The 24425-nt window shown below is 36.7% G+C and overlaps 1 protein-coding gene across 2 annotated transcripts; it reads left to right on the top strand.

The window, feature by feature from the left end:
* Nucleotides 1–1597: 1597 nt before the first annotated feature.
* ARHGAP11A (Rho GTPase activating protein 11A) lies at nucleotides 1598–23421 on the top strand. Of its 2 annotated transcripts, none has more exons than XM_012465317.2 (12): nucleotides 1598–2438; nucleotides 5605–5675; nucleotides 9034–9130; nucleotides 9711–9964; nucleotides 10587–10750; nucleotides 10988–11134; nucleotides 13839–13913; nucleotides 14726–14893; nucleotides 17732–17861; nucleotides 18669–18777; nucleotides 20519–20657; nucleotides 21000–23421. In XM_012465317.2, the coding sequence occupies exons 1-12, from the start codon at nucleotides 2310–2312 to the stop codon at nucleotides 22583–22585; spliced, it is 3069 nt and encodes a 1022-aa protein (XP_012320740.2). In that variant the 5' UTR covers nucleotides 1598–2309; the 3' UTR covers nucleotides 22586–23421. The 2 variants fall into 2 exon arrangements, with proteins under 2 accessions (XP_012320740.2, XP_064230894.1); XM_064374824.1 differs by having other exon boundaries at nucleotides 2350–2438; nucleotides 9063–9130.
* The last annotated feature ends 1004 nt before the right edge of the window (nucleotides 23422–24425 follow it).

The following is a 24425-nucleotide window of genomic DNA, read 5'->3' as shown; positions in this document are numbered from 1 at the left end:
TTTAGTACAGACGGGGTTTCACCATGTTGGCCAGGATGGTCTCAATCTCTTGACCTTGTGATCCGCCCGCCTCGGCCTCCCAAAGTGCTGGGATTGTCTGAAGCAAGAAGAAAAGACAAGGAATAGGTTCAGTTTCATCTCTGATACACCATTTCTTGCTAAAATTGATGTTTCTTTCTGCAGGCATTTTCTTCCTGAATGATGGTCCCACTCAGCCACCCACCTACACTTTCTACCAAGTCAATTTATACTAATTCTTTATATCAGTTATCACTGGTACGTTTCCCCTCCCTAGTCAAGGATCTTTTATTATACCCTATCATAGAATCATATTCCTTTCCTTAGTGCACTTCTCTCAATTGATAAGTACCCCCATTAATGTAATTACTTGATTAATATCTGCCTCCCTTTCCTCTTCCAGGGCCGAAATTCTGCCTGGTTTTGCTCATCCTATAGTATATAGCAGGAGTTCAATAAACATTTGCTAAAGCAACATATTTAACTTCCATTTTGTTCCCATCTCTTCACTCAGAGACTTTTCTTTGGATTAGGAAGGGTAAAATACCCGAAGACTTGAACTCCGAAAGAAACAAAATGATTCTATACAAACGTTTCCTACTTAAAACTCTTTTCATTGGGCAAATATTTAGCCCCTGGCACTATTTGGTAATGGGAATACAGCAGTGCATATGGCAGATGAAGTTCTGTTGCTGCCCTCCCCAAGTTTACGTGGACGTGAGATGTGGTGGTAGTAAATGTATACTATATTATCTGTATTGAAATCGAGTCCATGTCTCCCGTCCTAAATCCCGCCTTGGGATATCTTGAAGGGATCGCTGATGTTTCAGAATGCACAAGCATCTCAGGGCGTTTGCAGTCGTGCAGGTCAACAAGATAACCAAGCCTAGCAACGTCTGAACCGGAAGCTGGGCTCCTCGTCTTCTGACTCTAAATCCCATTGAATGAACCTTCTGCAGCTGCCACCTCCCGGAGACTTCGCATTTCTTCCGCACTTTCCTTTCGTGACAGGTCTTCTTTGTTGTACTTAATTTCCTATGATTGTACTTAAATTCCTATGTTGAACTTAATTTCCAATAAGATTTCAGCATCACCATCAGTCCCCCAAACAAAGACCAATCCCCACAGCCTAAGTTCCCACCAAGGGCCATGAGTTAGGGTTACTAAAATCAGCGTTTATGAATCCTGACTCAAATTGTCTCACATGCGGTTCCGTAGAACAGATTCACGTAAGAGGGCCTTCAGCGACAGCCGAGCTCGTAAAAAAAAAAAAACACGGGAATAAGGTGTCTATTACATTTCCTCAAATACTGTGTAGGGTCTCAGGCGCAGGTCAGGTGTATTTAAATATCCTTTAAACAGTATTCCTCCGTCCCAAAAACTAGCCTTGAAAGAACAAGTGAAACTCATCCTGTTTTTCATGTTTGCTGGGTTTGCCCATTACACCCCTTCGCCCGCATCTACCTAGACAGGCAGCTCCTGGCCACCCTCCTGGGTCCTGATTTTGAAAAGAGCAGTGGACCAATCAGATACGGAGCGCTGTTTGGCTCTGCCATTTGAGCCTGGGCTGAAACTGTGGGTGTGACGGCCGCGGTGGCCCCGGGTGTCTGCGGAGGAGCTGGGGGCGGAGGCATGAGGCTAACGGCTTGGCTTCAGTGAGCGCACCGCGATGTACAGGCCAGGAGCCAGAGGCAGGCTGATGGGGGAGGGAACGAACCGCCTGTGAGACGGGGTGACGGCGGCGACCAGCCCGGGCGGGCACCGGGACTGGAAGAGTTACCTGAGCAGCCGGCTGGTCCGGCGGCCAGGTTAGGGCGAGGGCGCAGCGCCCAGCTGAGCCTGCTAGGGCTGGAGGAGCGAGAAGGGTCCTCTTCACATTTCAGAGCGAACCAGACGGGGACAGTCGGTTTGGAGGAAGGGGGATCGTTGGAAGTAGCCGGAAGTGGTGAGAATCTGGCTATAGGCGAGGAACCGAAAGAATCAGAAAGGGAAGTCTATGTGAGTAGCTGAAAGGATTGGGTGACCATAAAGAAGGTCGGTGTAAGTGAAGGAAGAGTGAGGTGTTGCTGGATCAAAGGGCTAAGAGAAGAGGGTCTGCGTAGGTGGATGTGAGTGAGGATCAAGGAAAAGCAGTGGAAGTGGCCAGGGGTCGAGGCTGCGGGAGTGCCAGACGGGGCCGGAAGGCAGGCGAGCGGAGTTCAAATTTGAGAGCGTGTGGAAATTGGAAGACTTGGTGGCGAACAAGGGTCGGGACCCGTATCCTGTCTCAAAGAGTGGTCGACTTGTCCGGGATGTGGGATCAGAGGCTGGTGAGGTTGGTCCTGTTGCAGCATCTTCGGGCCGTTTATGGCATTAAGGTCAAGGGTGTCCGTGGGCAGTGTGATCGCAGGAGACAAGAAACAACAGCCACGGAAATAGGGGTAAGTTCTGTGAAAGGGGATTTAGGTTTAAAAGAAAGGGCACACACTTCATAATCACTTATTGCCAGGTCATGCTGAAATAAAATGTTCACTCTGTATCAAAAAGAGAATGTTTAGATGTGTAATTCAGTTCGGATGGTCAATTGCTGGTATTTAAAAAGTGGCGTTCTTGATTTTTTTCCAAGGATTTTTGATCATTGAGAGAAAGTTGCAGGATTTTCCAACCTCAGCACTATTGACTTTTTGGATTAGATAATTTTTGTTAGGGGGAAGAGGATGTGCTGTTCTGTGAATTGTGGGATGTTGAGCGGCATGTCTGGCTTCTACCCACTAGATGCTGGTAGCATCTCTCAGTTGTGACAATTAAAAATGTCTTCAGATATTGCCAGTTTACTGTGTTTTGAACAGGTAGTACCTACCCCTCCACCTTTGTTATAGAGTAAGGTTTGTAGAGGGACAAGGGAGACCAGTGCATTTTCTAGATGAATCCATAGATGACGAAGTATGACAGAACATTAGAAATAGACTTGAAATGATAACTGCATATTCACTAATTTGAGAAACAAGTTCGGTGCTTGGTCATGTCATACTTTTGAGATAGCTTTTTTTTTTTTTAAATGTGAGTAAATTGAGAAGCCAGAGTGGAATAATTGAAAAGTTGCTGGTGTTTTGGTGGTTTAGGTAAAGGGATTTTGAATGAGATTTTAATAGCTCTGTCACATAATCAAGAATTTCATTGTGAAAAGTAAACTGAATGTAAAGCATTTTAAATGTATGTGCCTAATTTATATGGGACTTCCTAGTACTTGGAGACAGGCTAATAAAATTAATGTACATTGCTCTTAATAGTTTAAGCTTTCTAAAAAAAAATGCTTGGAGAAGAAAACCACCAACAAAAGTAATATGTGTACCTCTTAATAGCCAATAAACTTTGGAGAAATTATTTTTGTTGGTCGCAAATTAATGGCAATACATGTACTTATATTTAAAAAGCTACAGTGATTTCTTCTGATTGTAAAACTGGCTTTCCAAGATCTCAAATGTAGCTGATTTTGTAAGTATGTGGAAGAGTTTGTATGTGAACTTTTTTTCACCCCTTAACAAGGAAAACTGATGCCTGCTTTTAGAGTCACATAGACCTGAGTTTCAGTCCTGTTCCAACCCTACTACATCTGTATACTTGGGCTGCTTGTTTGATTTCCTTAAGCTTCAGTTTTCTATTTATAAGGTAGGAACAGTGGTATTTCTCCTTGGATTGTTTAGGGATTTTTAAAAAGTGAAGGGCTTTATATAGGCCTAGCACAGTGCCTGTCACATGCCACTGACAACCAGTGGTCTGCCTCCTAATTGGTAATCATGCTATATAAATTCAGCTAGAAACACTTATAAGAATATTCTAATGAAGAAATATAGAAAATCATTGTGTTATGAGATCTAATGGGATAGGTAATTTGTTTGACAAGTTTCTTTAGCCCATTGGTGTTTGTTAACTAATTGTAGTTTTTCAGCTTTTAAATAAAAGTACTTTATAAATCTTTTTTTAAATGATATTGTAGGTGATATTCTATACATAAAGTTTTAAAAACATTTTATGAGATTATAGTGGTTACTTGTGAAGCCAGTTATTTTAAATAAGACAAGGGAAAAAAACATGCTGAATTCTAGTTATATATAACAGAAGTAGACTTTTCAGCTCAAGCATCTGATTTATTTTTGCATTTGGTTTGGTTGCACAGTATCAAGAAAATTCTGATTTACCCAATAAAGGGGTTGCCCGTAGTAATATTTTTTAAATAGCTCAGCTTAAAATGATAATCATAATATTAACAAATATTTTTCAAATGCTTATTCTATGTCAGATACTGATACAAGTGTTTTTTGCATGTTTTAATTCATTTAGTTCTTCGTACACTTAGTTCTTCCTATACCTCTATGACATAGAATCTGTGTGAGGATACTGAGGGACAGAATGTTAATTTGATCCAGATCACTGAGCTGATACAAGAGTCAAGATTTAAAACCTGGCGTTTTTGCCTTTAGGAACCTACTCTCAAGTACTCATTATGCCATACTGTCTTTTCACCTTACAATATTTGTAGATTAAATGGAGCCAGGTGGTTGAAAGGGAATTAGTACAATTTTGTTACTGTGTTGTGTCATTAACAATGCTGACTGATTTTTATTGTAAATATAAAGTTAAATAAAATGCTCTTAATACATAAATGCTTCTTGCTTGATAACTTGTGACATCAAAAAAATAATAATATTAACGGCATTCACAGAGCAGAGGCATGTAAACTAAATTAATATGTGAGATTATGCATGTCCACTTAATTTTGAATAACCAGACATTTACAGGCTTGAATTTACCTTTCAGTGCCTTGCAAAACTGCAGACTTCTTAATTGGTGACGCATTTTTAAGAAGTTCGAATGTATGCACAAAGATAGTGTCAGATTCTTTATTCTTGAGTGTGCAAAATCATTCAAGTTAACCAACACACAGCTTTACTCTTGGGATCTTCAATGTATTAAAATTTGAATGTGAGGTTTTAAAAATGGGTTTCCAGGTAGTAAAGTTTGACTTAAATATTTGCACACCCCTGCCTTGCTTACCTCAGGGCATGGTTTGAAAAGCTCTCTTCTGTTGAAGGTGGAAAATGTATTAGGTGTGAAAATAACCTCTTCTGATGTAATTTTAGGAAGACTCAATGAGTGACAGAAATTATTGTTTTGTTTTTCAGTTGACTTAGCCTTTTGTGTAACTATTTATAAGAAGACCAAAGAAAGTATATAGTCGGTGTTTATAAGGTCATTAAAAGAACATATAGTATTTTGGGGAAAATGTTAGTGTTTTAGACCAAATTCTGTTTTAAGAATTTACTAAACACTAACCAAATTAATTTTTTATGATCAGATTGGAAACTGAGTTTACTAGATTATTTGAGGGGAATGACGTTATCTTGGTCATATTTGTGTTCCCTGCACTTAGCATACTAATATAGTAATTGTTATCGAATGCACTTGAAATAATTGCTTTTGTCTTGATTGATAGTTATTTATTTCTGATTTTTTTTTATTTCCTGGGGTTTTTAATTTGCCTGAAGTTTAAGAAAACTGATATTATGCCTAATATTTGTGTTAGAGTAACTGAATTTGTCATTTTAGGGTAAAATATTCGGAGTACCTTTTAATGCACTGCCCCATTCTGCTGTACCAGAATACGGACACATTCCAAGGTAAGCAGAGTTTGAAATCAAGAAGGCTGGGCACAGTGGCACGTGCCTGTAACCCCAGCATTTTGAGAGGCCGAGATGGGTGGATCACTTGAGTCCAGGAGCTCAAAACCAGCCTGGGCAACATGGTGAGACCTTGTCACTACAAAAGATAGAAAAATTAGCTGGGTGGTATACACTTGTAGTCCCAGCTACTTGCAAGTCTGAGGTAGGAGGATCGCTTGAGCCCAGGAGGTTGAAGCTGTAGTGAGCTGAGATTTTACCACTGCTTTCTAGCCAGGCAAATGAAGAAGAAGAGGGTAAACATTTCAAACTGGTTTTAGAGATTTTAAAAAGAAATAATTGATTAAAACATACTTGTTTAAAACCAGCAAATGATTTTATCTCATTAGCTAATGTTAAAATTTTTTTTTAATTTTATTTTTTTATAAAAATTTACCTGCCAAAGTCTCATCTGAATTTTTTTTTAACTTTTACATATTTTAAATTTAAAATTCATACTCATTCTCGGGATTGAATTTTAAAGTCTAGTAATGAGTAAATGTTAGAAATCACAAATAATTTTCGTTCTGTCAAGTCAGTTTTCAGTTCTATAGGAATTCTTTTGTCACAAGTCAGATTAAGTAATTACTGAATTACCAGTTCAGTAATAATTTTGACTTTTTTTGTTGTTTGCTTAAAAAAGATAGGACAGGAACAGTGCCTCAGGCCTGTAATCCCAGCACTTTAAGGGCCAAGGTGGGAGGATCGCTTGAGTCTAGGATTTCAAGGCCAGTCTAGGCAACAAAGCAAGATTCCATCTCAACAAAAATCTAAAAGAAAAATCATCTGGGCAAGGTGGTGTGCACCTGTAGTCCCACCTACTCATGAAGCAGAGGCAGAGGATCGCTTGATCCCAGGAGTTTGAGGCTGCAGTAAGCTATGATCATTGCCACTGCACTCCAGCATTTTCAACAGTGTGAGACTTGTCTCTTCAAAAGAAAAGGAATATTGGATAAAAGAATATTTAAGCTAAGATATTAGAGTATTTGTGAAAATATTGGTATTACTTAAATAACTTTTTGTTCCTTTTTTTTTTTTTTTGGAGACAGAGTTTTGCTCTTGTTGCCCAGGCTGGATCGCAATGGCGTGATCTTGGCTTACTGTGACCTCTACCTTCTGGGTTCAAGTGATTCTCCTGTCTCAGCCCCCAAGGAGCTGGGATTACAGATGCCCACCACCATGCCCAGTTAATTTTTGTGTTTTTAGTAGAGATGGGGTTTCATTATGTTGGCCAGGCTGGTCTCAAACTCTTGACCTCAGGTGATCTACCCACTTCGGCCTCCCAAAGTGCTAGGATTACAGGCATGAGCCACTGTGCTGGCCTATTCTAACTGCATCAGAAATTAGTAGGAAAGTTATGTTTTAAGACTATAATTTTAAAATGCATTTGATGAAACTTATCACTTGATTATTTTCCCCTCCATCTAAAATAGAGTTCATTTTGGCTACTATAGACTGATAATCTAGGTTTTTAATTGAAGTGTCATCCAAAAGCAGTTATTGAACACCTTGCTGCCTTAGGACAGTTTTCCCCCATTCATCCTATACGTGTAGATTCATAGTTTTCTTAGATAACCACTTAACCTATTTGCTTTTTAAATGACTTATGAAAGGCTTGATTTTCTTATAATGAAAAACCTATAATGATTTTCTTTTTTTTTTTTTTTTTTGTTTGAGATGGAGTTTCACTCTTGTTACCCAGGCTGGAGTGCAATGGCGCGATCTCGGCTCACTGCAACCTCCGCCTCCTGGGTTCAGGCAATTCTTCTGCCTCAGCCTCCTGAGTAGCTGGGATTACAGGCATGTGCCACCATGCCCAGCTAATTTTTTGTATTTTTAGTAGAGATGGGGTTTCACCATGTTGACCAGGATGGTCTCGATCTCTTGACCTCGTGATCCACCCGCCTTGGCCTCCCAAAGTGCTGACATTACAGGCGTGAGCCACTGCGCCCGGCCCCTTATAATGATTTTCAACAGACTGGGCACAATAGCTCATGCCTATAATCCCAGCACTTAGGGAGGCTGAGGTGGTAGATTACTTGAGCCCAGGAATTTAAGACCAGCCTGGGCAACATGGTGAAACCTTGTCTCTACAAAAAATAGAAAAATTAGCAGAGCATAGTGATATGTGCCTGTAGTGTCAGCTAGTTGGGAGGCTAAGGTGAGAAGATCACTTGCGTGCAGGAGGCAAAGGTTGCAGTGAGCAGTGATCGCACCACTCCAGCCTGGGTGACAGAGTGAGACCCTGTCTCAAAATAAAAACAAAAACAAAAAAAATTTAGAAAAAAACAAAACAGATGTTCAGCATCTGGAATTGCAAAGTAATATTCCCAGGAATAATGACTAAATCTTCATTGTAATTTCATGACCTACTTATTTAAGAAGACTGTTTTGTCAGTTACCTTCTGTAAACAGGGCTGACATTCAGCCACTGTGCACCAGTACAACTGTATCAGTTATTTGTAGCTGATATTCATTCTAGTTTGTGGATCCCAGCTGTTCTTCTAGGTATCTAAAGCCACCATTGATTGAGGTTATTGTTGAAAATAAAGAAATTGAGCACATTCCCCTTAATATGAAAAGGCTTGTAAGGATTGGGATATATCCTACTTTTCTGAGGGATAATGTTGGGGTGAGGGGGAAAAAACTCTCCCTGTTTTGGGGCAACATAGGAGATGAGAAGATCACCCATGGAGAAATAGTAGATAAAAGAAGGCATTAGATGGAGCCCTGAGTTGTCCAGTATGTAGAGGTCTGGCATAAGAGGAGTGAGAAAAGAAGTTTGAGAAGGAGCAGTCAGGGAGATAGCAGGAAAACTGAAAGAATAGGGAGAAAGTATTTTTAAGATGAACAGGGAAGGGACCAGGTGTGTAGATCAGGCAATAGGAGGACAACATTTTGACTATGGATTTGGCAAGGCAGAGGCCATTAGTGAGCTTGAAGAGAGCTATTTCTTTGGAGTAATGGGGGATGAGAATGATTGGAGAAGGGTGAGTAGAGACTGAGATATCAAGAAGTAGAGGCAGCAAAAAAAGACAAGTCTTATACTCTGAAGGGAAGCAGAGAAATGAAGTGGAATTGAGAAAGATCAAATTTCATGGGCACATTGGCGTTGTTGTGAGTAAAAGGATGAACCTTCGAAAAGAATTTGGGAAGCAAGTAGACAACTAAAAGTAACATTTTGTCTTAAAGACTACAGGGATTTGTGGCTTTAGAGCTTCTGAAAGGTGCGTAGTGCTTGGCCTGCTCATGTATGTTAGGAGAGGAATAGGGTTTGATAAGATGTGTATCTAGCCACCTGAAAAAATAACTCTTTCAGCTTTCTTGTCGATGCTTGCACATCTTTAGAAGAACATATTCATACAGAAGGGCTTTTTCGGAAATCAGGATCTGTTATTCGCCTAAAAGCACTAAAGGTAAGCTTATTGTTGAACTATCATTTTTCATTTGAACCATTTTCTGATTTGGTTTTTAAAACTGAAATATTTAGAACTATTATATGAGTAGTTGACAGAAATTGAATTTGCATATTTTCATGGCAGAATAATTTTTTTCCCAAAAGAAATGGTATATTATTTCTATTGTGCTATAAAAATTTAATAGAGTACTTTTAAATTTATGGTTCTTATTTCTATAAACTATTACATAAAATGAAAAGATTTGTTAAGTTGTATTGTTTTTAGCCTTCTAGAATGAGCTGTACAGCTGAGTGTGGTGGCATGTGCTTGTAGTCCCAGCTACTTGGGAAGCTGAGGCAGGAAGATTGTTTGAGCCTGGGAGTTGAAGCCAGCCTGTGCCACATAGTCTGCATTACATTTGTACAAAAATAAAAATAAATTTAAAAATCATTAAAAATAAAAAGTAATGACATATATTAAAATAGATTTAAGAGAAATTTATTATAACTCTCTAATTAGAGTGTTAACAAAAAAGATACTTTATTCACAATAAACTCTTAAGTTGCCAAAATATTCAAGATTATTATATTTATTTCAGAATAAACTGGATCATGGTGAAGGTTGCCTATCTTCTGCACCTCCCTGTGATATTGCAGGACTTCTGAAGCAGTTTTTTAGGGAATTACCAGAGCCCATTTTCCCAGCTGATTTGCATGAAGCACTTTTGAAAGCTCAACAGTTAGGCACAGAGGAAAAGAATAAAGCTACGCTGTTGCTGTCCTGTCTGCTGGCTGACCACACAGTTCATGTATTAAGATATTTCTTTAACTTTCTCAAGAATGTTTCTCTTAAGTAAGTGGTAATTAAAACTCTTGGCAAATAATAGTTGAATTTTTCAACTAACTAATGTTTTATGCTTGTGGATGGAAATTTTTCTTTAAAAATTACATCTTTACTGTAAGGCATGTACTCTGTATAATTTAAGAAATAATATACCAAATGATTTAATATTAAAGTCATCATTATGAATGCCTTGATGGCTCATTGGTGTTTATAAGATTCATTGTCTACTGAAAGGCTTTGATTACTGGGTTTTTTAAATATTTATGTTTTGTTTTTCAAAATTTCCCTCTCCCTGTTCTCAGCGAGCCTGCTTATTCTAGACGTATTTGCTGACTTCTGATACTTCCAGCTTTTTATATGTAGGTTTGAAGCTCAGATAAAGATGTTCAATTTGTGTGGAAAAGCAAAGTATGAACTCTAAGATTGTCGGGGTTTTTATAATACATATTTAATTACAGAGAGGCTATATATTTCTGGTTCTTTCTTGTGTTCACGCCAATCATGTAGATGAAGGGTAACTGTTTTGACTTGTGTGTGACTGATAGATGTCTTCAAAATGTACTACATATGTTATTTTAAATCTTACATTTTTACCTTTGGCTCCATCTAATAATGCCTTTTTTCACTTAAGATCCAGTGAGAATAAGATGGATAGCAGCAATCTTGCAGTAATATTTGCACCAAATCTTCTTCAGACAAGTGAAGGACATGAAAAGATGTCTGCTAACACAGAAAAAAAGCTACGATTACAGGCTGCAGTAATACAGACTCTTATTGATTATGCATCAGATATTGGTAAGATTTAGTTGCATTATTAACAGAATTTGTTTAAATGAAGAAGATCTCTGTTTATTCCAAAGGTACTATGAAGGCAACTGTTAGAAAGTTGGTATATTACTGATCTCACCCCAACCCCAGCATACCCACCCCTCCTGCAATTAAAAAAAAAGTTGGTATATTACTATCTAAACATTTTAGGGGAAGAGTGGAGGAAGGATAATAATTGTCTTACTTGTGAACATTTTCATTTAGGACGTGTACCAGATTTTATCCTGGAAAAGGTACCAGCTATGTTGGGTATTGATGGTCTCTGTGCCACTCCATCACTGGAAGGCTTTGAAGAAGGTGAATATGAAACTCCTGGTGAATATAAGAGAAAGAGAAGGCAAAGTGTAGGAGGTAAGTGGCAGTCCCATTTTATGGAGGTACAGTGATTTGATTTAATCTAAAGTACATTTCACATAAAGAAGCATGAACTGTGGTATATGCCTTTTTGATGCTTACAGCACAGCTGGAAAGATAGGATATATGCATGTAAAAAGTTGAAATGATAGTACAGTCTAATATTAAGTGCTAAATCTTTAGTGCAAACATAAAATGTGTTAAAAGGAGAAAAGTTCCCTGGATTGTAATATCAGGGACTCATCAAAGAGAGTCAAACTGAACCTTTGTGAAGAATGGATAGAATCTAGGGGGATTGGGTGGAGGATCAGAATACTTGTGTCCTATTCTAGATGAGAAGGATGCTATGAAGAAGGATTTGTGTAGGGAAGAAGTATCCTATGTCTAATGTAAATAGAGTGGTATGACTTGAGTGAAGGGTTCAGCATAAGGATAAAGGATGGTAAACATAATGCCAGGCTAAAGAATTGGAATATTAACCTGGGTGTTGGTGAATCATTGAAGATTTATGATGTGAGGCATGATATAATTTTAAAATTTTATAAAATTATCTGACTTGAAGAATTGAGACTTGGAAGTAGGGAGAATGGTCAGCAATGTGTGTCAGTGGTCTAGGCATGAGATTGTTGTTTGAACTTGTTGACATGGATTAGTTAGTTAGGAGTATGAAATAAATAATGAAGGAAATATTATCAAGGAAGAATCAGAAAGACCAAAAGTTTTATGATGGTGGAGTAGATAATAAAACTTGTAATCTCCTTGATCAAGAATTCAGAGGCCATTATTCTTCTAATTACTTTAAGAAATTTCTTATCTTGTGAGTATCAGAACCAAATATTATTAACTATCCCATTCCCTTTTTAATGTTTTGGCTTGTTATTGAATACCCCTGTTTCTTCTTTACCTCCTTTGTAGATAGGATAATACTAATGACTTGTGTATCATCTTTCTAGGGCTACTGTAGCAAAGTACTACAAACTAAGTGGCTTAAACTAACAGAAATTTGTCTCAGTTCTGGAGGCTAGAAGTCTAAAATCAAGGTGTTGGCGGAATGCCTGAAACCTGCAGGAGAGAATCCTTTCTCCCCTCTTCCTGGCTCCTGGTAGTGGCTGTCAGTCCTTGGCATTCCTTGGATGTCATTCCATGATGTTGCTCTGTGTCAAAGTTTTCCTCTTAGAGGGACACATTGGATTAGGGCCCACCCAAATGACCTCATCTTAACTCAAGTACATCTGTAAAGATACCAATTCCAAGTATGGTCACATTCATAGGTACTGGGGGTTAGGACTTACGCATACGTTTTTTGGAGAGCACAATGCAACCCATAAAACTTCCTATCCCAAATGGAGATATTTCTCAGATGCAGATCATCTTTATTGCCCTCTTTCCCACTCCTGTAGCTTCAGTTATCGCATCTAAGTAGATGACCACCACATCTGTACCACCATTACCTTGAAAATGTCAGTTCCACTTTACTAATGGCTTGCTAGACACCATCACATCTGCTTTTCATCGGTGCTTTAAGCTTAACGTTTTGAAATGACCATCTCCATCCTCTTTAATCTGATTCTGTGTGAATTTCATTTTCTTGTCACAGCACCACTATTCCCTAGATACCCAAGCTTTAACCATGGTTCTACCTCTTTCTCTACCGTCTATAATTAGACAGCTTTCACGTTGTATAAGATTCTATCTCCATAGTGTTTATTGCATCTTTACTGTAAGAATCTTCTTAGTTTTTATGCCTTCTTAAATCTACCCTATGTATTGCTGTTAAGGCACATTTTTTTTTTTTTTTTTTTTTGGAGGGGAGATGGAGTCTTGCTCTGTCACCCAGGCAGGAGTGCAGTGATGCTATCTTGGTGCACTGCAACCTCCACCTCCCGAGTTCAAGCGATTCTCCTGCCTCGGTCTCCCAAGTAGCAGGGATTACAGGTGCATGCTACCATGCCTGGCTAATTTATATTTTTAGTAGAAATGAGATTTCACCATGTTGGCCAGGCTGATCTTGAACTCCTCACCTCATGTAATCTGCCCTCCTCGTCCTCTGAAAGTGCTAGGATTACAGATGTGAGCCACTGTGCCTGGTCAAGGCTTACATTTTAAATGTGTAACTACTCAAGTATCTCACACACATACCCTTCAGAAATTGTAATTGATAATACTGATATTTATAGCTTGGCATTAAAGGTTTTTCATAGGATTGCTCTAGCATACCTGTCTACTATTTCTTGTCTTTGAGCAAATTTAGTCAAACTATGTTATTTATTGTTTTCCACACACTTTATTCATTTGCTTATACTATTTATTGATATAATGTTTTTACTTCCATCTCTACTGATCTTTTAAATACTTTTATTCCTGCCTCCATTTCCATCATTCTTGCCTCAGTTCAGACTGTCATCTTTTGCCTCGACATATAATGATTTCTTTTTCCCTACCCTTACTGTACATTATATGTATTTGTATTACATTTCATTCTGTATTTTTTGGGGGGGGGATATGGAAGTATAAGTGGGAAATCGAATAAAAATATATCCTTTAGTATTTTTCCTGTTTTGAAATAATTCCTATTAAATAACTTAAAATGTATAAGCTGATATGAAGTTAGATGTTGAAAGAAGACCACAAATATTAATATGAATTGTTGGTGAAAGACAAGTAAATGTTAACTTGTAATTGCTTATGCCTTGCATTTCAGATTTTGTTAGTGGAGCACTAAATAAATTTAAATCTAACAGAACACCCTCTATTGCACCTCAACAAGAAGGGATTGGTAGGTCTTTACTATATGCATTTATTTAAATGAAAATTTGTGTAGTATTCTACAAAATATAATTACAGTAATGATTACCTAACTTATTTTAGTTAATAATCAAATTTGGTTTAAGCAAAATATTATTTTTAATAGAGATACTGTACTATATATACTATGTATGTTGTGACATTGCTAATTACATAGGCTATAATGAACTCAAAATTATAGGCAAAAATTTTTTAGTCTGTTATGTCTTTAATCTTCTTAATCATGCTTTTCCATTGTTTGTAATTTAGATGGTATCTTGAGCATGTGAAAATAGTTCAACCTCATTTTTATCTTAGGACTAGTAGTTCATTATTTTATATTTCAATTTTTTATCCTAATTTGCTTGTGGCTGAAATTATTCAGCCAGTAAGAGGCAACATGATCTTTTGTTTTGTTTTCTAGAGTGAAGAAATGAACTGGTTAATACTCATTTATAATGGAAAGCAAAAATAATATTTAAATTAGTTTCTGTTTCAACTCCTTGATTGTAATTTCATTTTTACATTAACAATCTTTAATGTATAGCATGTGCATCTTTTAGTCTATTAGATTTAGGTAACTGATGTCTCTTAAGATCTTGCCTCTGTGACTTCCTTATTTTCATTTAAATAGTAGTAGAGTGTTTCAGTTAAATGACATCTGTTTAACTGATGATGTAAATATAGCCTCATTTTTTCTTTAGCTCTAAGTAATAGCTTTATAAGAAGAAATTATGTAAATCTTTTGTATTTTGTCAACTCTGCAGTAGAAACAAGTTGGTTTTGTTTTGGTATTTTTTTCAGCCCAGCTGTCTGTATCACCAATGATTCTTACACCAAATGCTAAGCGTAAACTGCCAGTAGATTCTTCTCATGGTTTCTCAAGTAAGAAAAGGAAGTCTGTCAAGCACAATTTTAACTTTGAGCTGTTGCCAAGTAATCTCTTCAGTAGCAGTTCTACACCAGTATCAGGTAACAAATAGAATTTATATAAATGGATTGTAAACATTAAAATGAGTGCCTATTCTGGGCAAAATGCAATTTCATATTAATAATACCACCCTTAGGAACTAGAACTTTATGTTTTAACCAATTTATGAATTTTTGTAAAACTCCCTGCCTTTTAAAATAGACACTGTTTCTATAATGTGTGTGTGTGTGTGTGTGTGTGTGTGTGTTTTATGATCACATCTATTGAAAATTATGATAACCCAGAGTAGTTTGGGCTTCTGGTGATAGCATTGATGCTTAGGTTTTATGTGAGTAGACATCCTGAATCTTGCTGTAGTTACTTCTGGATCTATAGCTGTAGCTTTATTGCTGTCATTTGTTGAATTGAGGTTGCCAGATGTTTGATCATCTCTGATTCCCAAGTGGGAGTGTTAACCATTGCAGGTTATGGTTTGAAAATGGGACTATTTTTAAAGTTTTAGACTCAAGTACCTTTTGTAAAAGCTTTAGAACTTTGTTGGCACTGTTCCTTGTGCCATGGCTTCTGGATCCCTTACCAGCCCAGCCATTTCCTTCCAAATTAATTGCGAGTTCTAATGTGGCCAACCAGAGCTTTCAGAGAATTAAAATAGAGTATGATCATGCTAATCTGAAGACTAGTCTGGGTCTTAGATACAGTTGGCTTTTAACATATACAGAATACAAGTTGCCTCATATTAACCTTATGATCAACCAAAATTGAAATGAAACTCTAAATAAGACCAGGGTCCTCCATCTCATTTATCTTACATTTAGTCAAAATGTGAGTGTTCTCTGATTATTTTAGATTTTTATTTTGTTAGTTTCAGACAATGTTAAAAGTTTCATTTTTAATTCATTATCTGAGTCATATGAGTTCTTCCTAAAAGCCTCTCTTTTCTGTTATCCAAAAGAGTACTTATTTGTTTTATTGAAAAGTTGAATGGAATAGCAACTCGAGGTTTTCCAGAAGAAACCACTTCTTCACAGGTTCTCTAGGGCTCATTAAAATGTGGTGATAGTAACTCTGAAGCCTATGTCTGTAGCTTTTTTAGTGTTCACAGATTGGAGACTTAAACTTTTTTAAGTAACATAGTTCAGTTTTTTTTTTTAATATTTAAAAGTCTTTCCAGTTTGGAGGACTTTTTCCAAATGGCAAATGGGAATTGTAGTTCTACCTGCCTTTGCTTATTAGCATTACATCTTCCCCAAGGAATAAACATGTTGATTCTGTCTTCTCCTCCTCCAAGCTCCCAAAACAGAGGTTAAACATTCTTGTGCTATTTTTAGTTAGAGCTTGCCTAATCAGTGAATTTTCTTTTTAAAAAAATTAAAAAGTTCAACAGTAATCCTATTATTTTTACACCATTTTTCTTTGACCCTACTTTCTTAGCCACAATTCAACAAATTCCATTTGCAAAATTAAAAATAGGTTGATTTCTAAGTTTAGAGATTTTCTTATTTATGTGATAAATTTGCATCGTCCCATGTATTCTGACTGTGCCTCTTGCGACCATTGACACTTTTTGTTTTTTTTAGACAGAATCTCACTCTGTCTCCCAGGCTGGAATACAGTGGCATGATCTTGGCTCACTGTAACCTCTACCTCCCAGGTTCAAGTGATTCTTGTGCCTCAGCCTCCCAAGTAGCTGGGATTTCAGGCATGCACCACAATGTCCAGCTAATTTTTGTATTTTTAGTAGAGAAGGGATTTCACCATGTTGGCCAGGCTGTTTTGAACTCCTGGGCTCAAGCAGTCCGTCCACCTCAGCCTCCCAAAATGCTGGGATTACAGACATGAGCCACTGTGCCCAGCCTGACACATTTTTAAAGTGACTAGACTGCAGCCCTAGAGTAAAGCTACTTATGTCACATTAGATGTATTATATTGGCTTCCAAAATTTTCTTTAGCCAAATGCACCCAAAAGTTACTATAGTGGTTGTATTTTTTTTGTTTGTTTTCATAATTGAAAAAACATGAATGTCTCTGTTTGGGAAACTTTGTGAATTCTTTATTAATAACTCTGATGAATTGAGAGGGTTCATGATGGTTGAATGTATCCTGGGTATGATTCAAATGTAAGTCAAGTGTATATGGAGCCTTTGTTCATAACTATTTTACTTCTTTCAAAATTTTTTAGTATAGTTGATTTCATAATACAAATAGTGTTAAATAATTAAATTGAGCTTCTCTTGTGACCAATAATTATTTGCATGGAACACAGCAGCAGTCAAGTGATTAGGCATGTGTTATAGAATAATTAGTTTTTGTTTACTTGCCAAAAATATTAGACAAATTACATTCTGGAGTCAGGTGGGTAGCAGTTGGCCAGCGGGTGTCTCTCAAATACTCAGATTCCAAACTTGTTTGCCAGTAGCTTATTTTTGATAATACCATTAATTACTATTATTTACTAGGTACTTATTAAACATTTTATATAGATGACAGGAATATTCATCGTAGAAGTCCATTTTAAGAGCCTAAAGCCATTTAGTAAGTGATGGAGCAAACTCAAGCCTGTCTCCAAATCTTGTTCTTTCTCCAGTCTGCAATGGTGCCTACCCCTGCTTTGTATTATTAGAAGAAGTTAAAGAAAAGCTGTAATATAAAAGTATTGCTTAATCTGACCTTTAATTGGCAACTCAAAAGTAAGAAATGAATGCTTTTTCTTAGCTGAGTTGGGTTATTTGACAATTGAAGTTTCTATCCCGAAATTAAGTGATTTTGGTTGTTGCTTGGGATAGAAATTAAGGCTTTGAATCTAATTGCTGCTATTAGTATTTTATACTTTAAAAGGAAAATAAGTATGTGTGGTATATTACATGTGGTTATTTTTATAGTTCACAATGATACAAGCTCAGAAGGGTCATCTCAGAGTTCACTGTCTCCTGTACCCATTGGTGGAAACCATTTGATCACTACAGGTGTGCCAAGGCGAAGTAAAAGAATTGCAGGCAAAAAAGTTTGCAGGTACTTTATCCAGGATATTTTGTTTTCATAGGATAAATATTTGGTGTACACATAGTTAATAAAATGTTTCATCTTTCTATCAAGAACCATATTTGAGTCATAATTTTTTTAAATCCCTTCTGCCTTTATAGACTTATTAATCAATTGCCTTTTCAATACCCACCAGGAAAAATTACTAATTTGAGGCCACTTTGCTTGCTTAAAATCCTGTTTTATGTTGATGGTGTAATTTAAAAATTTCCTATTAGAGGCTGGGCATGGTGGCTCATGCCTGTAATCCCAGCTCTTTAGGAGGCCAAGGCGGGTGGAGCACTTGAGCTCGGGAGTTCAAGACCAGCCTGGACAACATGGACAAACCTCATCTCTAATAAAAAGTACCAAAATTAGCCAGGTATGGTGGCACACATCTGTAGTCCCAGCTACCTGTGAGGCTGAGGTGAGAGGATCATCTGAGCCCAGGGATGTCAAGGCTACAGTGAGCTGTGATCATGCCATTGTACTCCAGCCTGGGTCATACAGTGAGACCCTGTCTCAAAATAAAATTCTGTTAGGTTAAAAAGCTAGTCTATTCTAATGATCTTGATTTATAACTGACTAAATAACTTTTAAGATTAACAGATCATTTTTATGTGCAAATACAATGTGTTCATATATAGCATCTTCAAGTTGAATTAGTTTTAAAGAATTACTTCTCTGCCCAATTATTATCAATATGATTTGCTGTGAACTCTTTCTCAGATTTCATATTTCAAGTATTTCTCTGGTGTTTATGTTATAAACTGACATTTTAAATTCTGCTTCTTCTAGAGTGGAATCAGGAAAAGCAGGGTGCTTTTCTCCTAAAATCAGCCATAAAGAAAAGGTTCGAAGATCTCTTCGTTTGAAATTCAATCTAGGGAAAAATAGCAGAGATGTAGTAAGTTTCTAACCATTTTATTGATCTTTATATTAGCGTAACGCTGTAAACTTGATACTAAAAAACACTCATAACTCTGCCTTTCTTCCAGTGAGTATCTCATTCTGTTCTTTTTATACAAAACTCTTAAACTTGAGTTGATATCAAATTTCCTTGCATTGGAGTGCTCAAAGCTTAGTCCTTGGACCTTCTTTTTCCCTCCACTCACTCAAAGTGATCATCAGTTTTAAACATTATATACAGATTGAGTAGCCCTTATCCAGGATGCTTGAGAGCAGAGTGTTTCAGATTTCCCATTTTTAAGGGGGATTTTGGAATATTTACATTATTCTTACCAGTTCAACATCCCTAATCTGAAAATCTGAAATGTTCCAGTGAGCATTTTCTTTGAGCATGTCAGATGCATAAAAGCTTTGGATTTTGGACCATCTAGAATTTTGGCTTTTCAGACTTAGAATGCCCAACCTGTATTTACTTAAAACTTCCAAGTTTATGTTCTCTAGTCCCACATGCTCTTCTGAACAACTTGACTGTTTCTTAACATCTGCTTTTTTGACCCTCCTACTTGGATGTCTAATCCAATAGGCATTTCAGATGTAACCTGTCCCACGCAGATGCATTTCTTTGCTGCGGCTATCCCCTGCACCAAACAACACTGTTACCTGTGGTTTTCCCTATCTCAGTTATGGCAATTATTCTTCCAGTCACTTAAACCAGAAACCATGGTCACATCCTTGATTCCTCACTTTCTCTGAAACACCATGTCTAATCCATTAGAAAATCTTGTCTAACTTCTGATTTTAGAGTATCTCCAAACTGACTGATTCTCTCTGTTACTACTTTTCCCACTTTCTCTAAGTTCTGTCATCTCTCAGCTGGATGACTCTAGTAAGCTCCTACTAATAGTTCTACCTTCTCCTACCCTTGCTGCAGTACTGAAGCTGAAGTTGCTCTTTTAAAATCTGTTAGGTTATGTAGTTCTCTGCTCAGAACTCTTCAGTGACTCCTCATTTCACTCTGAATAAAAGCCAGAGTTCTCATGTGGACCTGCAGTACCTCACATGATGTGTTCTCAGGCTGCAGTTCTGCGCTCTCCTCCAGTCCCCCTTGCTTACTCTGTTCCAGTCTCAGAGACGGCACTGGCATTCTGCTCTTTCTGTAATGTTCTTCCTCCTTAAATCTTCATGGCCTTCGCCCTTGTTTTGTTTTACTCACAAATCATCTTCTCATCACCCTATTTTAAATTAAACCTCCACTCTTCACCACTCCATATGCTTTTTACCCTGTTTTACTTTTCTCCATAGCACTTTTCACCTTGTGTGTTATATTTATTCAATATAATTTACTGTTTATCTTATTTAAGTCTAAATTTCCCCATCTAGATAGAATGTAAATTCCATAAGGGTAAGATTTTGGTCTGGGTACCTGCTGCCCCAGCTATTTGTGAGCAGGCCCTAGCACAGTCAGAACACACACAAATATTTTTTAAATTAATGAATATGTGAGACTGTTTTTAAAATAGATCATAAAATATCAACTAATAGCCAAATCAAATGATTACAGTTTTCATTAACAGGCAAGAATATTTGTCATTGTTAAAAATTGTTTCTCAATTATATATGCCTTTTAAAATCAGCTAAAGATTTTGATCACCACAAAAAAATTTATTCTGTCTTTATATTTTGAATTAACTAGGCTTATTTCTTAACTAAAACTTTTTCTGTTTTTCTTTTCTGTACAGAATGGATGTTCTGGTGTCAATAGATATGAAAGTGTTGGTCGGCGACTTGCAAGTCAACAGAGTTTAAAAAATAGAATTGAATCTGTAAAAACAGGTTTGCTTTTTAGTCCAGATGTTGATGAAAAGTTACCCAAAAAAGGTACATTTGCATACCGCTATTAGAGTTTTACCTAAAAATCCTGCTTTAGTTGCTTTTTTAATGGTAAAATATATTAATTAATTTACTGTTCTAGAGATTAAAAGTTCACATATGAATAGTGAAAATATTAGAATTGGCAACGTATTTTTTTAATCAATAATTGGGAAATGGTTATACATGTAAATATGAAAATGTTTGACATTTTTATGTTAAAAATTATTTCTTATAACACAAATACTTTATTAGAATTAAATGCGTAGTGACTTATTTGCCGTGTGCTTGGATAATATTTCAAAACAAGGTTAAATACAAAGGATTAAGCACTGAACTGCTTTATTTTAGGTTCAGAAAAGGTTAGTAAGTCTGAGGAAAACTTACTAACTCCAGAGCGACTAGTTGGAACAAATTACCGGATGTCTTGGACAGGACCTAATAATTCAAGTTTTCAAGAAGTAGATGCAAATGAGGCTTCTTCAATGGTGGAAACTCTTGAGGTAGAAAACTCTTTGGAGCATGATGATATGGTTGAAAAGTCACTTGCTACTTCATGTGAACTCACCCCTTCCAATTTACACAATAAGCATAATAGCAACCTAACAGGAAGCTCTCTTAGTGGGGATGAAAATAACGTGACCAAAGAGACTTTGGTGAAAGTTCAGAAAGCATTTTCTGAATCTGGAAGTAATCTTCATGCACTGATGAATCACAGGCAGTCATCAGTAACTAATGTGGGGAAAGTAAAATTAACTGAACCATCTTATGTAGAAGATAGCCCAGAGGAAAATCTATTTGAAACTAGTGATTTGACTGTAGTAGAATCAAAGGAGAAATATGAACACCACACTGGTAAAGGTGAAAAATGTTTTTCAGAGAGAGACTTTTCACCCCTTCAAACTCAAACATTTGATAGAGAAGCAACTATAAAATGTTATTCAACTCAGATGAAGATGGAACATGAAAAAGATGTTCATTCAAATATGCCAAAAGATTATTTAAGCAAGCAGGAATTTCCCAGTGATGAACAAATAAAGAAACAGCAGTCCCCAAAGGAAAAACTAAATGATAAACTAAAGGAGAATGAGAATATGATTGAAGATAACTTACCGAAGTGTGCAGCACGTAGCAAGGACGAGGCTAGATCCTCTTTGTCACAGCAGAGTACATGTGTTACAACAAACTTGTCAAAACCTAGGCCTGTGAGAATTGCTAAACAGCAGTCATTGGAAACACGTGAGGAAACGGTTTCTGAAAGTTTACAAATGACCAAACATAGAAAGGTTTCCGATCACATACAGTGGTTTAACAAGCTTTCTTTAAATGAACCAAATAGAACAAAAGTCAAGTCACCTCTTAAGTTTCAGCGTACTCCTGTTCGTCAGTCTGTCAGAAGAATTAATTCTTTCTTGGAGTATAGCAGACAACCTATAAGGCATAAATTGGCGAGTCTTGGTGATACAGCTTCTCCTTTGGTCAAATCAGTGAGCTGTGATGGTGCTCTTTCCTCTTGTATGGAAAGTACATCAAAAGATTCCTCTGTTACGTGTATCAGATCAGGTCCTAAAGAACAGAAGTCCCTGTCATGTGAAGAGTCAAATATTGATACAATTTCAAAGTCAAACATAGAGTTACCTTCGAAATCTTTCTTAAAGATGAAGCACCCAGATTCATTGAATGCTTCTCTTGGGTCTACTACGGTTTGTAAACAGAAGATGTTATCTGATGGCCACGTTAAGGTTCCCTTGGATGATCTGACTAATCTTGATATATTAAAACCAGTTGTAAATAAAAATATGGGCATTTCTTCTGGGATAAATAACAATGTCCTTAGGAAACCATCAGAAAGAGAAAGGGTCTGGTACAAAGGTTCTCCAAAACATCCTATTGGGAAAACTCAATTACTACCAACAAGTAAACCTGTAGACCTGTAATTGGTAAATGTTATACTTGTCATTAATGTAAATAAAGTGAGCAATTGTTGGTATGACTTGCAGGATAATCTACATGTTAGTTGTAGCTCAGGATGATTGTTGCCCAGGTTGGAGTGCAATGGCACAGTGTCAGCTCACTGCAACCTCCTCCTCCCAGGTTCAATTACTTCTTTTTCTTAATGTTGGCTGTTTTTAAACTTTAATTTTATTGTGATTTCTCAAAGCAGAGGTTAGACTTTACCTTTCTAAAGAAATTGTTGACTGGATTTGTAATAAGTTAATTTTTGAAAATTACATATTTTTGTTTGATAGGAAGAATGGAGCAAGTTGTGCCTACTTCCTCTAAGTCAGATAAGGTTTCTAAAATAAATAAATTTCTAGCTTGTAAAGGGTAGAGATAAACCCTGCAAATCTTATGTCTGGAATTCTATTAATGTTTATTGTCCTTGCCAAAATCCCTAGAAATTAATTTGCTTCAATAGCATCCTAATTCTCTATTTTTATTTGGGGCAGAGTAATTTGGTTTATATTGCCTGTAGGTGTACCATGTGTTCACTTGAACTAAGAACAATGGCTAAGGCAGAATAATGACTAAAGTATGTTCATATGTTATGATGTGGAAATAATTGATAACTTTTAAGCCATACTGTGTTTTTAAAGATAATTTGCACAAATACATTTGTGTCTGTTTTGTCCAATATAGATTTGGCATTTGTTAATCTTGAAAAAAATTAATCAAGGTGATTTCTTATATATAGATGCTCGATTTTGGAATTTGGAATAGTAGATGTACCTCTTCACCTTTTTTAATTGGATAAAAACCTATGATGATTTTGTCCTGTGTGTGTTATTTATTTAGCATAGACATTAAAGATAACTTTCTGGAAAATGACTTGACTGAGGCTTTCATGAAATTCAAAGTGCCATTTAGAACTTGCACCAAATTGTCAAGCAAATCTGTCTAAATATATATTTTAAATTATTACAAATTACATATCTTTGAGGAAAGAATATTATGAATACAACATATTCTCTAGGTTGTAGAGGAATGAATAAGCAGACAGAATTAACCACTAAAGATAGTTTTTCAGATTGGTTGTTGGAATGCCATGTTTAGATGTTGGAGCAGATTAGAGTAGCATTGCATGCCACTTGGAGCAACCAGACTTACGGTGTAAGTATGTATAAGGAATTTCAAATCCTCTGATGTTTGGTTGGCTAGGTTCTACTTGATGACAATACATCCATTTTATTTCAAAGCTATTTCCTGTTCTGTATTTATTACCTGGCAGTCAATCCTTTCTCAGAATTTGTATTTGACTTACGTAAAATGTAAAATATTTGTAGATAAAAGCTTGTTGTTATCAAATAGGGTTGGTAGATGTTTATGGTATTTCTAATTGTAAGTAGAGACAAAATAGTCATATGCTCAGATATACGTTGTCTGTTTTAAACAATTTTTTTTTTTTTTTTTGAGACCAAGTCTTGCTCTGTCGCCCAGGCTGGAGTGCAGTGGTGCGGTCTCAACTCACTGCTACTTCCACCTTCCTGGTTCAAGCAATTCTCCTGCCTCACCCTCCCGAGTAGCTGGGATTAACAGGCTCCAGCCAGCACGCCCAACTAATTTTTGTATTTTTAGTAGAGATGGGGTTTCACCATGTTGGCCAGGCTGGTCTTGAACTCCTTACCTCATGATCCAGCCGCCTCGGCCTCCCAAAGTGTTGAGATTACAGGCATGAGCCACCACTCCCGGCTTGTTTTAAACAATTTTTAAATTTTAAAAATGCATTAATATCTTTTTATATTCATGAAGGGAAGGATGAAATGTTGAATTTGAAGA

This window comes from Aotus nancymaae, unplaced genomic scaffold, assembly GCF_030222135.1.
Source record: "Aotus nancymaae isolate 86718 unplaced genomic scaffold, 86718_ANA_hifiasm-v0.15.2.pri h1tg000011l, whole genome shotgun sequence".
NCBI classification, from domain to species: domain Eukaryota; kingdom Metazoa; phylum Chordata; class Mammalia; order Primates; family Aotidae; genus Aotus; species Aotus nancymaae.
This window is presented reverse-complemented; position numbering and strand designations above follow the sequence as displayed.

Excerpts from the sequence above, each read along its gene's own strand:
- ARHGAP11A (XM_012465317.2), top strand. The coding sequence starts at position 2,310 with ATGTGGGATCAGAGGCTGGTGAGGTTGGTCCTGTTGCAGCATCTTCGG. Across the intron at positions 5,676-9,033 it reads GAATACGGACACATTCCAAG|CTTTCTTGTCGATGCTTGCA; the intron begins GTAAGCAGAGTT and ends TAACTCTTTCAG. Across the intron at positions 9,131-9,710 it reads TTCGCCTAAAAGCACTAAAG|AATAAACTGGATCATGGTGA; the intron begins GTAAGCTTATTG and ends TATTTATTTCAG.